Source organism: Ovis aries, chromosome 1, assembly GCF_016772045.2.
Source record: "Ovis aries strain OAR_USU_Benz2616 breed Rambouillet chromosome 1, ARS-UI_Ramb_v3.0, whole genome shotgun sequence".
Lineage (NCBI taxonomy): Eukaryota > Metazoa > Chordata > Mammalia > Artiodactyla > Bovidae > Ovis > Ovis aries.
This window is the reverse complement of record NC_056054.1, coordinates 179,208,191-179,222,425: the sequence shown is the minus strand read 5'-3', so window position 1 is coordinate 179,222,425 and position 14,235 is coordinate 179,208,191. Positions and strand designations below refer to the sequence as shown.

At 38.7% G+C, this 14,235-nt stretch overlaps 1 protein-coding gene across 12 annotated transcripts in view; it reads right to left on the bottom strand.

Annotated features, from left to right (window-relative positions):
• The window catches only part of SIDT1 (SID1 transmembrane family member 1), a 108,619-nt gene that overhangs the window by 44,945 nt on the left and 49,439 nt on the right, over positions 1-14,235 (bottom strand). For 10 of the 12 annotated variants that reach the window (XM_060417760.1, XM_027980013.2, XM_027980017.2 and 7 more), the window contains 5 exons: positions 10,600-10,701; positions 9,895-9,978; positions 7,953-8,040; positions 6,314-6,385; positions 5,639-5,732 (listed from right to left, as the gene is read on the bottom strand). In XM_060417760.1, coding sequence (XP_060273743.1) covers positions 5,639-5,732; positions 6,314-6,385; positions 7,953-8,040; positions 9,895-9,978; positions 10,600-10,701 — 440 coding nt within the window. Of the gene's footprint in view, positions 1-3,864; positions 3,933-5,638; positions 5,733-6,313; positions 6,386-7,952; positions 8,041-9,894; positions 9,979-10,599; positions 10,702-14,235 lie in introns of those variants that run through there. The other 2 variants (XM_060417776.1, XM_060417778.1) reach the window with 2 other exon arrangements.

Genomic DNA, 14,235 nt, shown 5'->3' with positions numbered 1-14,235 from the left:
TTTTAAAAACTGTGTTCACTTCAGCAGGCTGCATAACAGCTTTAGAGAGATTGATATCCAGTTATTAACTTAATTTTTCTGTCTGTCGTATTGTTGACTATGTCTGCTAGGTAACTAAAGAGGTAAAATCCTATTTTCTAAAATCTAAAACAGCAGTGGTAGAGACGGTTTTCCTAAGAGAGGCAGAAAAGATGAACTTCCTTTTCCATGACACTAGAACTCATCTGAATCAAAGTTGGCAGCTTTTTGGACCCTTTTTAAATTGAATCCATGCTGGGGTGCCAGGCTTTGGATCTGGTCTCCTTAATTAGGACTGCTCTTCCTCACATGCCCTGCCTACTCCGGTCCCTTCTTGACCTGCTTGCTTTAGGAGCTAAGACTCTGGAGCCAGACTCAGTTCAGTTCAGTTCAGTTGCTCAGTCGTGTCCGACTCTTTATAACCCCATGAACCCCAGCTCGCCAGGCCTCCCTGTCTACCACCAACTCCTGGAGTCTACCCAAAGCCAGGTCCATTGAGTCAGTGATGCCGTCCAACCATCTCATCCTCTGTCGTCCCCTTCTCCTCCTGCCTTCAATCTTTCCCAGCATCAGGGTCTTTTCAAATGAGTCAGCGCTTCACATCAGGTGGCCAAAGTATTGGAGTTTCAGCTTAAACATCAGTCCTTCCAATGAACACCCAGGACTGATCTCCTTTAGGATGGACTGGTTGGATCTCCTTGCAGTCCAAGGGACTCTCAAGACTCTTCTCCAACACCACAGTTCAAAAGCATCAATTCTTCGGCGTTCAACTTCCTTCACAGTCCAACTCTCACATCCATACATGACTGCTGGAAAAACCATAGCCTTGACTAGACGGACCTTAGTCGGTAAAGTAATGTTTCTGCATTTGAATATGCTATCTAGGTTGGTCATAACTTTTCTTCCAAGGAGCAAGCATCTTTTAATTTCATGGCTGCAGTTACCATCTGCAGTGATTTTGGAGCCCCTCAAAATAAAATTTGACACTGATGCCATGATCTTCATTTTCTGAATGTTGAGCTTTAAGCCAACTTTTTCACTCTCCTCTTTCACTTTCATCAAGAGGCTCTTTAGTTCTTCTTCACTTTCTGCCATAAGGGTGGTATCATCTGCATATCTGAGGTGATTGATATTTCTCCCAGCAATCTTGATTCCAGCTTGTGTTTCTTCCAGTCCAGCATTTCTCATGATGTACTTTGCATATAAGTTAAATAAGCAGGGTGACAATATACAGCCTTGACGTACTCCTTTTCCTATTTGCAACCAGTCTGTTGTACCACGTCCAGTTCTAACTGTTGCTTCCTGACCTGCATACAGGTTTTTCAAGAGGCAGGTCAGGCGGTCTGGTATTCCAATCTCTTTCAGGATTTTCCACACAGTCCACACAGATCACAGTTGTGATCCACACCGTCAAAGGCTTTGGCATAGTCAATAAAGCAGAAATAGATGTTTTTCTGGAATTCTCTTGCTTTTTTGATGATCCAGCCAGATTGCCTGGGTTCAAATCCCATCTCCTTCATTTAGTGGCTGTGAATTCTTGGTCAAATTACTTAACCTCTTAATACCTCAGTTTTCTTAACTGTCAAATAATAATAATAATACTAGTACTTACTGTTGTTGAGATTTAGATGAAATAATCTATTTAGAAGGCCCAGTGCAGTGCCTAGCATAGAGCAAGTATTTGTTCTGTGTTAGTGATTATGATCTAATCAATTAATTGAGCTGATAACCAGTTAATGTATATATACTTTCCGAGTATATTTGCCTGTAGACTGGTTTTGTTTTGAACATTTTTTATATGAAAATAATTTCAAATTTTTGGAGAAGCCATAAGAATAGACTATAGAATACCCATGTATTGTTACCTAGATTCACTTATAGTTAGCATATTACTCCTTTTGCTATACCATTCTTTGTCTTTGAGTGCATGTGTGTGTTTTCATATATGTGTGTTAGTTGCTCAGTCGTGTCCAACTCTTTGTGACCCAATGGACTGTAGCCCACCAGGCTCCTCTGTCCATGGGATTTTCCAGGCCAGAATACTGGATGGGTTGCCATTTCCTTCTCCAGTTTTCACATATAGGTATATATAAATTTGGGGTAAACTATTTGACAGTAAATTGCATATGTCATCAATTTTATGCATAAATACTTCCAAGAATACATGGAAGAACTGTACAAAAAAGATCTTCACAACCCAGATAATCATGATGATGTGATCACTAATCTAGAGCCAGACATCTTGGAAAGTGGAGTCAAGTGGGCCTTAGAAAGCATCACTATGAACAAAGCTAGTGGAGGCGATGGAATTCCAGTTGAGCTGTTTCAAATCCTGAAAGATGATGCTGTGAAAGTGCTGCACTCAATATGCCAGCAAATGTGGAAAACTCAGCAGTGGCCACAGGAATGGAAAAGGTCAGTTTTCATTCCAATTCCAAAGAAAGGCAATACAAAAGAATGCTCAAACTACCGCACAATTGCACTCATCTCACACGCTAGTAAAGTAATGCTCAAAATTCTTCAAGCCAGGCTTCAGCAATATGTGAACCGTGAACTCCCTGATGTTCAAGCTGGTTCTAGAAAAGGCAGAGGAACCAGAGATCAAATTGCCAACATCCGCTAGATCATCAAAAAAGCAAGAGAGTTCCAGAAAAACATCTATTTCTGCTTTATTGACTATGCCAAAGCCTTTGACGGTGTGGATCACAAGAAATTGTGGAAAATTCTGAAAGAGATGGGAGTACAGACCACCTGACCTGCCTCTTGAGAAATCTGTATGCAGGCCAGGAAGCAACAGTTAGAACTGGACATGGAACAACAGACTGGTTCCAAATAGGAAAAGGAGTACATCAAGGCTGTATATTGTCACCCTGCTTATTTAACTTATATGCAGAGTACATCATGAGAAATGCTGGACTGGAAGAAACACAAGCTGGAATCAAGATTGCCGGGAGAAATATTGATCACCTCAGATATGTAGATGACACCACCCTTATGGCAGAAAGTGAAGAGGAGCTAAAGAGCCTCTTGATGAAAGTGAAAGAGGAGAGTGAAAAAGTTGGCTTAAAGCTCAACATTCAGAAAATGAAGATCATGGCATCTGGTCCCATCACTTCATGGGAAATAGATGGGGAAACAGTGGAAACAGTGTCAGACTTTATTTTTTTTGTCTCCAAAATCACTGCAGATGGTGACTGCAGCCATGAAATTAAAAGACGCTTACTCCTTGGAAGAAAAGTTATGACCAACCTAGATAGCATATTCAAAAGCAGAGACATTACTTTCCCAACTAAGGTCCGTCTAGTCAAGGCTATGGTTTTCCTGTGGTCATGTATGGATGTGAGAGTTGGACTGTGAAGAAGGCTGAGCACCAAAGAATTGATGCTTCTGAGCTATGGTGTTGGAGAAGACTCTTGAGAGTCCCTTGGACTGCAAGGAGATCCAACCAGTCCATTCTGAAGGAGATCAGCCCTGGGATTTCTTTGGAAGGAATGATGCTGAAGCTGAAACTCCAGTACTTTGGCCACCTCATGCAAAGAGTTGACTCATTGGCAAAGACTCTGATGCTGGGAGGGATTGGGGGCAGGAGGAGAAGGGGACGACAGAGGATGAGATGGCTGGATGGCATCACCGACTCTATGGACGTGAGTCTGAGTGAACTCCGGGAGATGGTGATGAACAGGGAGGCCTGGTGTGCTGCAATTCATGGGGTCGCAAAGAGTTGGACACGACTGATCGACTGAACTAAACTGAACTGAAATACTTCCAAAGAATAAAATAGTCTCTTATATAATCACAGTGTAGTTGTCAAATTCAATACACTTAACATTGATATGATATTCTTACCTTGCCTGTATTACAGTTGTGCCAATTGATCCAATAATGTCCTTTACAGCATATTTTTCTTGTAGTAAAAAGTCTGAGATCAGATATTGTGTTTAGTCATCATGCGTCTTCAGTCTCAGTCAATCTGGAACATTGCCATAGCTAATTTTTGTCTTTTGTGACATATTTTAATAGAATGTTCAACATTTTGAGTTGGTCTAGTTTTTCCCTCATGATTATAGTAAAAATGGGCTTTTCTGGCTGGAAAACTACACAAGTGAAGCTGTGTCCGTTTCAGAGTATCACACCTGGAAGTGTCCATCTTCCCTTTGGTCATATTAATATTCATCACCCTGTCAATCATCCAATTTCTCCTCTGTATAGTTAGTATTTTTCCCTTATAACTTCCAAGCTTTTTGTGGGGAATCACTTTGAGGCCATGCAAATATCTTGATCCTTATCAGATTTTCCTCCTAGCTTTAGTATTCATTGATGATTCTTAACCTGATCTATGCAAAATACTGATTTTCCAATTTTGGGACTCTTTCCTTATTTACCAGTCAGTGTTTGGTGTTCTGCTGTAGGCAAGGGTCCTCCCTCCTATGTCAATATTTGCTAAGGGCTCCTTTCCCTAATGTAGAAATGTTTTAGTAATTTTGTTGAATTCATTGAATGTATATATGCAAGTATTTAGGTCTTCCCTTTCCTCCTACCTTCCTCCTTCCCTCCCTCCTCCCCTCCCTCCCTTTTTTTCCTTCCTCTCTCCTTTATTGATAAGGATTCATGAATTTCTTGTTTTCTCAGTGGTTTATAATTCACTATTCTCCTTAATTATTTTGGTGCTCAAATTGTCCCAGATATGGTCAATGGTTTTTGAAGTCAGTTTCTCAGTTGCAAAGCTTCATAAAGGTCAAAGAGGAATTCATTTCAGAGGTGGGCCTGTATCACTGAGAAGTTGTATTTCTGTGGTGGCTGTGAGGTTTTTCTACAGATGAGGCTAATCTTTGCCAATAATCTGAAAACTCTACATTGGCTTTGTTTACTTTAGATGCTCAAGAGGAGAGAGAACATTTGTTTATTGTACCTCCTGCCATTTCTTTGTAGTTGTTTCACAGAGACCAGGACAAACTATGGAATTCTCAAGTTCAGGCTTGTTCAGAGATACAAGGAAAGACTGCAACTCGTTTTCACTGGGGGCTCCAAACTCTTGGGAAGGGAAATTTCCTTGGTCAAATTATAGCATGATTATCTCCTTTTTTTCCTCTCAGGGAGTATTTTGACTGTAAAATTGATGCTGCAACAGTTAAAAAGCACCTGGAATATAGTGTCACAGCATATTTATTTCTCCTGGCACTTATTATACCACAGGATTTATTTTAGGCATTAATTCTACTTTTTGATGGAATGTTCAAAGCTGTTCCTAAATCTCCATGTTAGGTAAAACTGATTTCCTACATTCCATAAGATCTACACTGAGCATTTTCTGTTCTAAAAAATACCCAAGCTGCCTTTCTGTTGAAGTTTCACTAACTATGAAAATAGCTATCACTACCAACACTTACTCTGTGTAGGACATTGATATAAACACTGCACTTATACTGATCTGTGAGGTAAATTATTATCTCATTTTACAGATGAGGAAAGTGAAGTACAGAAAGATTAAGTAACTTGCCCAAGATCACACAGTGGCTAAGGTAGAACTGAATCCAGTCAGTATGACTCTAAAGTCTAATGTGCTAACTGCTAAGCAGAGACAGGTGAAGGGGGTTGACATTTCTTGAAGCTCTTGACATACCTGATATAATGGATGAATGCAACAAACAGGCATCCTAAGTAGAAGGAGAAGAAGATGACGAGACTGAGAAGAATAGATTTCACATAAACGGATCCTGAGGGAAGAGAAATAGCTCTGGTCAGGATGTCCTCAGGAGAAAAGAGAACCGTGTTTGGGACAGGACAGCTTAACAGGCCCATCTGCATCATACCCATTCTTAAATCCTAAGATAATCCCATTCAAAGCAGGGAAGCTATTGGAGGTCACCTAGTCATTGCCCATAAATGTCTGCCTTTCACAGTGATGACTTCCTCAGGGAAGCTGGGAGGGACTTCCTATACACAAAATCATAACTGACTTCCCTTTCTTTCTGTAAGGAATTTAACAAAATGCTTTGATTCTCTCTTCTATCTCTAAGGTAAACGTTAGTTTTCTTGTGATGTTTCTCTGGAAGGATGACATTAGCACTGAATGACATGATCTCCTTCCTGACAGGAATCTCTCCACTGAATGCTGGTACAAGGAGAAGAGGGCAGCAGAGCATGGTGGTTAGATAGCATCACTGACTCAATGGACATGAATCTGAGCAAACTCTAGGAGATGGTGAAGGACAGGGAAGCCTGGTGTGCTTCTGTCTATGGGGTCGCAAAGAGCTGGACACAACTGAGTGACTCAACAATAACAACCAAAACTGACCTTTAATGGAAGGAACAATGGTCACTTGAAGATTCTTTGCACGTTGTAGATTCCAAGTCTGGTTTTCCTTTTCTGGTCAAAAAAGAACAAAGCACAATGGGTCAGATACTATGTTCCTGGCCTCTCATCTGAACAGTTGTTTAAAAACTATCCAGGATGAATTCTGGTTGCTAAATTTTCTTTTAGCAAGAGCTATATGAAAACCAAACCACCAAACCTTCAAACCATCTAATACTCTTTGGTTAAAACTTTCCATTTGACCTTAGTTTGGGTGCATTTTGGTAGCACTAAGTGACTTAATTTAGAATGTAGCATTTCTTAAATGAAGACGTCTTGACCTTTCTGCTCATATCACATATAACTCAATATACCATGGAAATCTGAAGAAAACAGCTGCAAAAATAGAGAGCTCCTTCATCTTTTGGTTTGCATTTTTCTAGCCAGTGAGAATTTGTTTTTCTTATATAGCCATTAAAGGATTTGTAGTTTACAAAAACATTGGATGTTGGCAAAACTCTAGAGCTATGTAACTAAGAGATTAAAGAATACATGAGGAGGCCCAACCGGGAGGGTATGTATGTATACATTCGGCTGATTCACATTGTTGTTCAGCAGAAACTAACACAACATTGTAAAGCAAATATATTCCAAAAAAAATTAAAACAGGGCTTAAAAAAAAGAATACATGAGAAGAAGATTCACCTGAATACCAAGAGAACAGTGTTGCACTCAACAGTTAACACTCTCCACGTTGGTCACATATGGCCCATCAGCTGTTGAGGGGTCCATGTTTTCAATCAACAGCCTTTTCCATTGCCATGGTAATTAGTGGGTAGTTGCCCACAGCCACTGTGTTGTGCCTAAGAGCTTACACATTGGGTAGGTTGTCAGTTGGGATAAGTTGCCCTACTTTGCTTACTTACTATCTTGAAAGGTACAATTTTGGCAGTGGGGATTGAGAATTCTGACTTTTCCTGGGGAAATGATGACTACTGATAAATACAGGTGGCTCCATTACTGCTAGCTACCAAAATGATCTTAGAAAATGGACCTCTATTTGCTGTATTAAAGTCATTATTTCATGTGTGTGTGTGTGCATGTGCACACGTGTGTGTGTTAGTCACTCAGTCATGTCTGACTCTCTGCAGCCCCATGGGCTACAGCCCACTAAGCTCCTCTATCTGTGGAATTCTCCAGACAAGAATATTGGAGTGGGTAGTCATTCCCTTCTCCAGGGAATCTTCCTGACTCAGGGATTGAACCTGGGTCTCCTGCATTGCAGGGGAATTCTTTACCATCTGAGCCACAAGGAAGCCCCATTACTTCATAGTAGTAAATATTTGTTGAGTAAAGAGCCAACTTACCTCATATAGTCTGAGGAAGTACAAGACTTTGAAAAGATTCAAGGTGGTAAATGGTATTTTGAAGTATCAATAATGTCTTGAGATCTATTATTTTCTTCCCTTTATTTTTTTCTCAAGTACATCTCAGACTGCCTTATCAAGCCATTGCTGATAACCCTGACTTACTAGAGATGGTTGAAAGGGATCAGAAGGGGCCAAAATGAACTTTTTGGTTTGTTTCCATTCCATTCCATTATGTTTTTCTACATAGCCAAATATTCCTCACTGTTGCTTACCCTGGATGAAAAAAGATCCTCCACAGGCATAATCTTCAGGCTTTATCACAAACACCACAAAGAACTGCTCACCTGGAAAATCCTTCTTCTGTGTAAGACATAAAGATAGAAGAAGGGAGAAAATTCATAGTGGTGGGGGCAAAAAGAAGGAAAGAGAAAAAAAGTAAAGTTCACCCCTCTCCCTAACTCCTTAGGAAGGATTCACACATTACTCCAGGTTATCCATAATAAAATAATTGTTATATCCAAGAAATTATGTAGATACACTCTTCTGATTTCAGTCTGTCTTGTGCCCACTTGAGTGCTTAGAATTGTATAAAATATATGTCAACAGCCTATGTTTAATAACTAATACTTACATATTAAATTCTTTAATAAACTTTATTTTTAGAGCTGTTTTAGCTTTTTATAGTGTTATAGCTTTTTAGAGTATTTTTATCTTAAAATTCAATGATAAATGACTTTCTGAAAAGTCATTCAGTCAGCAGACAAATAAATAATTTAGGTCAGGGAAGCAAATACTCAAGTTAGGAGACTTGAGTTATAGTCCTGACTTTGACTTTCTCTGAGTGAGCTTCTCTGTGTTCCAGTTTGTTATCCATGAATGAAGCATGGTTGACAAGATAATCTTTAAGATCTAGTATATTTATACAGTCTTGACTTTATATTATTCCCAAATTTCTGATGTTTAACCTATCCAGAAAATGGCCCAAGACTGAATCAGGAGTCCAGAGAGATGTACTAATTTGTTGCCAAATACATTCAGAGTGAGAAAGTACTGATACACTTTGTTCTTCATTAATTTACTGTCCAGATGGTGTAAAAATCTGAATTTCCTATTATGCTTAGTTTTTGTCCTTTTAAATCTGGGACTATATAATGCTGAGGTGCTAAGGAAAAAAAAATACTAAAACAAGAGCAGATATTTGAGGTATCAAATATGAGACATTAAAAATTAAAGCCTGACTAGTAGAAGGTTTTAGTTCTGATACTTAAATTATAATTAACCCCTCCTCATTCATGACCTGCTATTCAATAAACAGTATCTCCTTACCTAGAGAACATATCAAATTGCAGGTACCTCAAGTAAATACCACTCTAAAGGCAGGAACAGAATCTCTTTGAAAATATGCTGACATGATGTGTATGTATTTTTGCTATAAAATTATCACTGAAACAAAAATTTAATTATAATACCCAAAGGGCAAACTTCTACACAAATGTGGTTCATATTCCTTTGAACTTACCCATTCTGTCCAGAGTTGAAGTCCTCTTTTGGTTACTGTCACTAGTACAAGTTGTCAAAATATGTGTCTTTTAAATTGAAATCTTACTATTTTCAGGTGTCTCAGTGGTAAAGAATCTGCCTGCCAATGCAGGAGATGCAGGAGATTCAGGTTTGATCCCTGGATTGGAAAGATCCCCTGGAGGAAGATATGGCAACCCACTCTAGTATTCTTGCCTGGACAATTCCATGGACAGAGAAGCCTGGTGGGCTGCAGTCCATAGGGTCGCAAAGAGTAAGCAACTGAGCATGCATGCAAACATAGCTGATTTACAATAATGTTTTAGTAGAATATATTTAGTTGTTTTAAATTGATCAGATAAACTTTATGCTGAATTGGCACCCCCTTCATTGAGTAGACTGGAATCTTTCACCCTTATCTCTGTAAGCAATCTGTCAGACACCTCTCCTGCTGCATCACAGGTTCCCAAGATTCCCCAAGGGGAACAGGGCACCTGGTAGAGTAGCATTATCCACCAGGTATAGCAATCTTTGTTTTGAAATCAATCAGAAAGGAAAGAGATTCAGTGTACACAGTGAGCGGTAGTCCTTTAGGTTTCTCTAAATTCAGTGGGTGACCAAACTGGTTCAGTAGGTAACCTGACTATAAACTGTGCATTGTCACTGATGATGATGCCCACAGAAGTGATGTCTCACCTGTAGTGTGATGGCAGCTTTCTTAGTCATGGACTGGTAGACACCATTAAATTCCACATTGTGGTCAAGGTCGTATACTGGGCACTGTCATATGCATGGGGGATAAAAAGGAAAATATCACTATTATCATATATACATACCACATATACCACCTGGATCACAGAGGAGGGGGTCCTTACTGAGCCAGAAACCATGAAGAGTTTCCTCCCAGAACAGTCATGAAATAGTTTTCCTAAAATTTGGTGCCTTGTCCTCTGAAGTCAAGGTCACTTAATATTAATATTAAAGAGAACATAAAAGATCTGTCTTAAAGTATATCTCACCTTTCCCATATTTTATTAATACTTTATGAGACAGAAAGGGCCTAATGACACAACAAAAAATTCAAAGCTTAGAACAAGCAGTAGGTTTCTGTTTTCCATGTGCAGTTCACAACTTGGTCTTCCTTATTCTCTGTCACGATCCTCCTTCCCTCCCTTCCTTCCTTTGTTTATCTTGGTGAAGAGTCAACTTCTCTCTATCTCCCCAGATCAATGTCTATAAACACATACTGTGCACTTGCGTGCACAAGATACAGCTTTTGCTATTTAGCAGTCTTGTCAGCAGGACAAAGTAAGAGGATGAAATGGTGCTCATGCTCTCTCTCATTTATCCTAAGACAATATAAAACTCCATATTGGAAGGTTGACAAGTTATGAAACTCACCATGATATTTTGGACTGAGACAACAGAACATGGATAAGCCAATGTAGACACGACTTTAATGATAACTGAGTCTACGTCTTCAGGAAATTTGTACAGGAAATACTGAGAATAAAAAAAAAAAAAGGATTTGTTAATGCTAAGAAATGTTTACAGTCGCAAACTATTTTCTCGTGAATAAGGTGGTTTCCTCTAATACGAGGCACAAAGTTCAGATGTAAATCTCAGGAAGCCTCCAGTAATTCAGCTAGCCATTCATCTCTTGCATATTGAGCAGATGCTCTGTGCAGGGCTCAGATACTAGGAATACAGCCATGAGCAAGACAAAGGAGCCATTTCATACAACATTGCTGTATCATTTTTTATGATATTTATTTCTCAACTAAACTTTGCTACACTTCATTCCAATTGCAACTTAAGAAGACACCCCCACCCTTTGAATCAGAGATATATGAAATGTAACAGGAAACAAAGTTTACCTCTGTGTGGTCATTTTGAAATATGAAGCTCTTCCTTGAAAGGCAGACAAGCTTGTTCTTCAAGAATCTTAACCACCTTCCCATAGGCAAGAATTAGCACTACACCCACCTTTCCCCTAGACTTTTTGTGTGTTTTTTGGCCAAAGAATCTATTTCTTGGCTGGAACTCAGAGAGATGACATTTAGATTCAAAGACCAAGCCCTACATTTAGGCTCCTGAAATATGTTCACAATTTTGGGCAGGCTAAGATATCTTTAAAAGTATTTCTCAAACATCAGAATAAGGAAGCATTTATAATAGAGGTTATACTATTTACCTACTTAGATTATCAATTCACCAGAAAAATTTATTAACTCTAAGTTTTAAACACGTTGCTAATAATGAAGAAAGGGGACTTCTTCCCAGTAATTATAAATATAGTAACTGGTTGAGAAGCTTGACATGAAATACATGAATAAGACTCTGAGGAAAATCAGACAAAGATGCCACAAAGAAAGAAAACTACAGGCCAATATCACTGATTAAAATAGATGCAAAAATCCTTAACAAAATTCTAGCAAACAGAATCCAATAACATATTAAAAAAGACCATACATCATTACCAAGTGGGCTTTATCCCAGGGATGCAAGGTCTCTTCAATATCTGCAAATCAATCAATGTAACACACCACAGTAACAAATTGAAAGATAAAAGACATATGATTATCTCAATAGATGCATAGAAAGCCTTTGACAAAATTCAACATCCATTTATGATAAAAACCCTCCAGAAAGCAGGAATAGAAGGAACATACCTCAATATAATAAAAGCTATATATGACAAACCCACAGCAAACATTATCTTCAATGGTGAAAAACTGAAAGCATTTCCCCTAAAGTCAGAAACAAGACAAGGGTGCCCACTCTCACCACTACTGGAAGTTTTGGCCACAGCAATCAGAGCAGAAAAAGAAAGGAATCCAGATTGGAAAAGAAGAAGTAAAACTCTCACTGTTTGCAGATGACATGATCCTCTACATAGAAAACCCTAAAGACTCCACCAGAAAATTACTACAGCTAATCAATGAATATAGTAAAGTTGCAGGATATAAAATTAACATACAGAAATCCCTTGCATTCCTATACACTAACAATGAGAAAACAGAAAGAGAAATTAAGGAAACAACAATTCCATTCACCATTGCAACGTAAAGAATAAGATACTTAGGAATATATCTACCTAAAGAAACAAAAGACCTATATATAGAAAACTATAAAACACTGATGAAAGAAATCATAGGACACAAATAGATGGAGGAATATACCATGTTCATGGATTGGAAGAATCAATATAGTGAAAATGAGTATACTACCCAAAGCAATCTATAGATTCAATGCAATCCCTATCAAGCTACCAATGGTATTTTTCACAGAACTAGAACAAATAATTTCACAATGTGTATGGAAATACAAAAAACCTCGAAAAACCAACACAATCTTGAGAAAGAAGAATGGAACTGGAGGAATCACCCTGCCTGACTTCAGGCTCTACTACAAAGCCACAGTCAAGACAGTATGGTACTGGCACAAAGACAGAAATATAGATCAATGGAACAAAATAGAAAGCTCAGAGATAAATCCACACACCTATGGACACCTTATCTTTGACAAAGGAGGCAAGAATATACAATGGAGAAAAGAATATACAATGGAGAAAAGACAATCTTTTTAACAAGTGGTGCTGGGAAAACTGGTCAACCATTTGTAAAAGAATGAAACTAGAACACCATACACAAAAATAAACTCAAAATGGATTAAAGATCTATATGTAAGACCAGAAACTATAAAACTCCTAGAGGAAAACATAGGCAAAACACTCTCTGACATAAATCACAGCAGGATCCTCCATGACCCACCTCCCAGAATATTGGAAATAGAAGCAAAAATAAACAAATGGGACCTAATTAAACTTAAAAGCTTTTGCACAACGAAGGAAACTGTAAGCAAGGTGAAAAGACAGTCTTCAGAATGGGAGAAAATAATAGCAAACGAAGCAACTGACAAAGAATTAATCTCAAAAATATATAAGCAACTCCTGCAGCTCAATTCCAGGAAAATAAATGACCCAATCAAAAAATGGGCCAAAGAACTAAACAGACATTTCTCCAAAGAAGACATACAGATGGCTAACAAACACATGAAAAGATGCTCAACATGATTCATTATCAGAAATGCAAATCAAAACCACAATGAGGTACCATCTCACACCAGTCAGAATGGCTGCTATCCAAAAGTCTATAAGCAAGAAATGCTGGAGAGGATGTGGAGAAAAGGGAACCCTCTTACACTATTGGAGGGAATGCAAACTAGTACAGCCACTATGGAGAACAGTGTGGAGATTCCTTAAAAAACTAGAAATAGAACTGCCATACGACTCAGCAATCCCACTGCTGGGCATACACACCAAGGAAACCAGAATTGAAAGAGACAGTGTACCCCAATGTTCATCACAGCACTGTTTATAATAGCCAGGACATGGAAGCAACCTAGATGTACATCAGCAGACGGATGGATAAGAAAGCTCTGGTACATATATTACTCAGCCATTAAACATAATACATTTGAATCAATTCTAATGAGGTGGATGAAACTGGAGCCTATTATACAGGGTGAAGTGAGTTAGAAAGAAAAACACCAGTACAGTATACTAACTCATATATATGGAATTTAGAAAGATGATAACGATAACCCTATATGCGAGACAGCAAAAGAGATACAGATGTATAGAATAGACTTTTGGACTCTGTAGGAGACGGTGAGGGTGGGATGATTTGAGAGAATAGCATTGAAACATGTATATTATCGTATGTGAAATAGATCGCCAGTCCAGGTTCAATGCATGAGACAGGGTGCTCAGGGCTGGTGCACTGGGATGACCCAGAGGGATGGGATGGGGAGGGAGGTGGGAGGGGAGTTCAGTATGGGGAACACGCGTACACCCGTGGCAGATTCATGTTGATGTATGGCAAAAACCACTACAATATTGTAAAGTCAGTAGCTTCCAATTAAAATAAATAAATTTTTAAAAAAAGACTTTGAGGAAAACAAACAAAAAAGCCCCCATCTCCAGGCATTAGTAAATCTATCACTTTGAAGGAGTGGCAAACCCATTAAAACTTC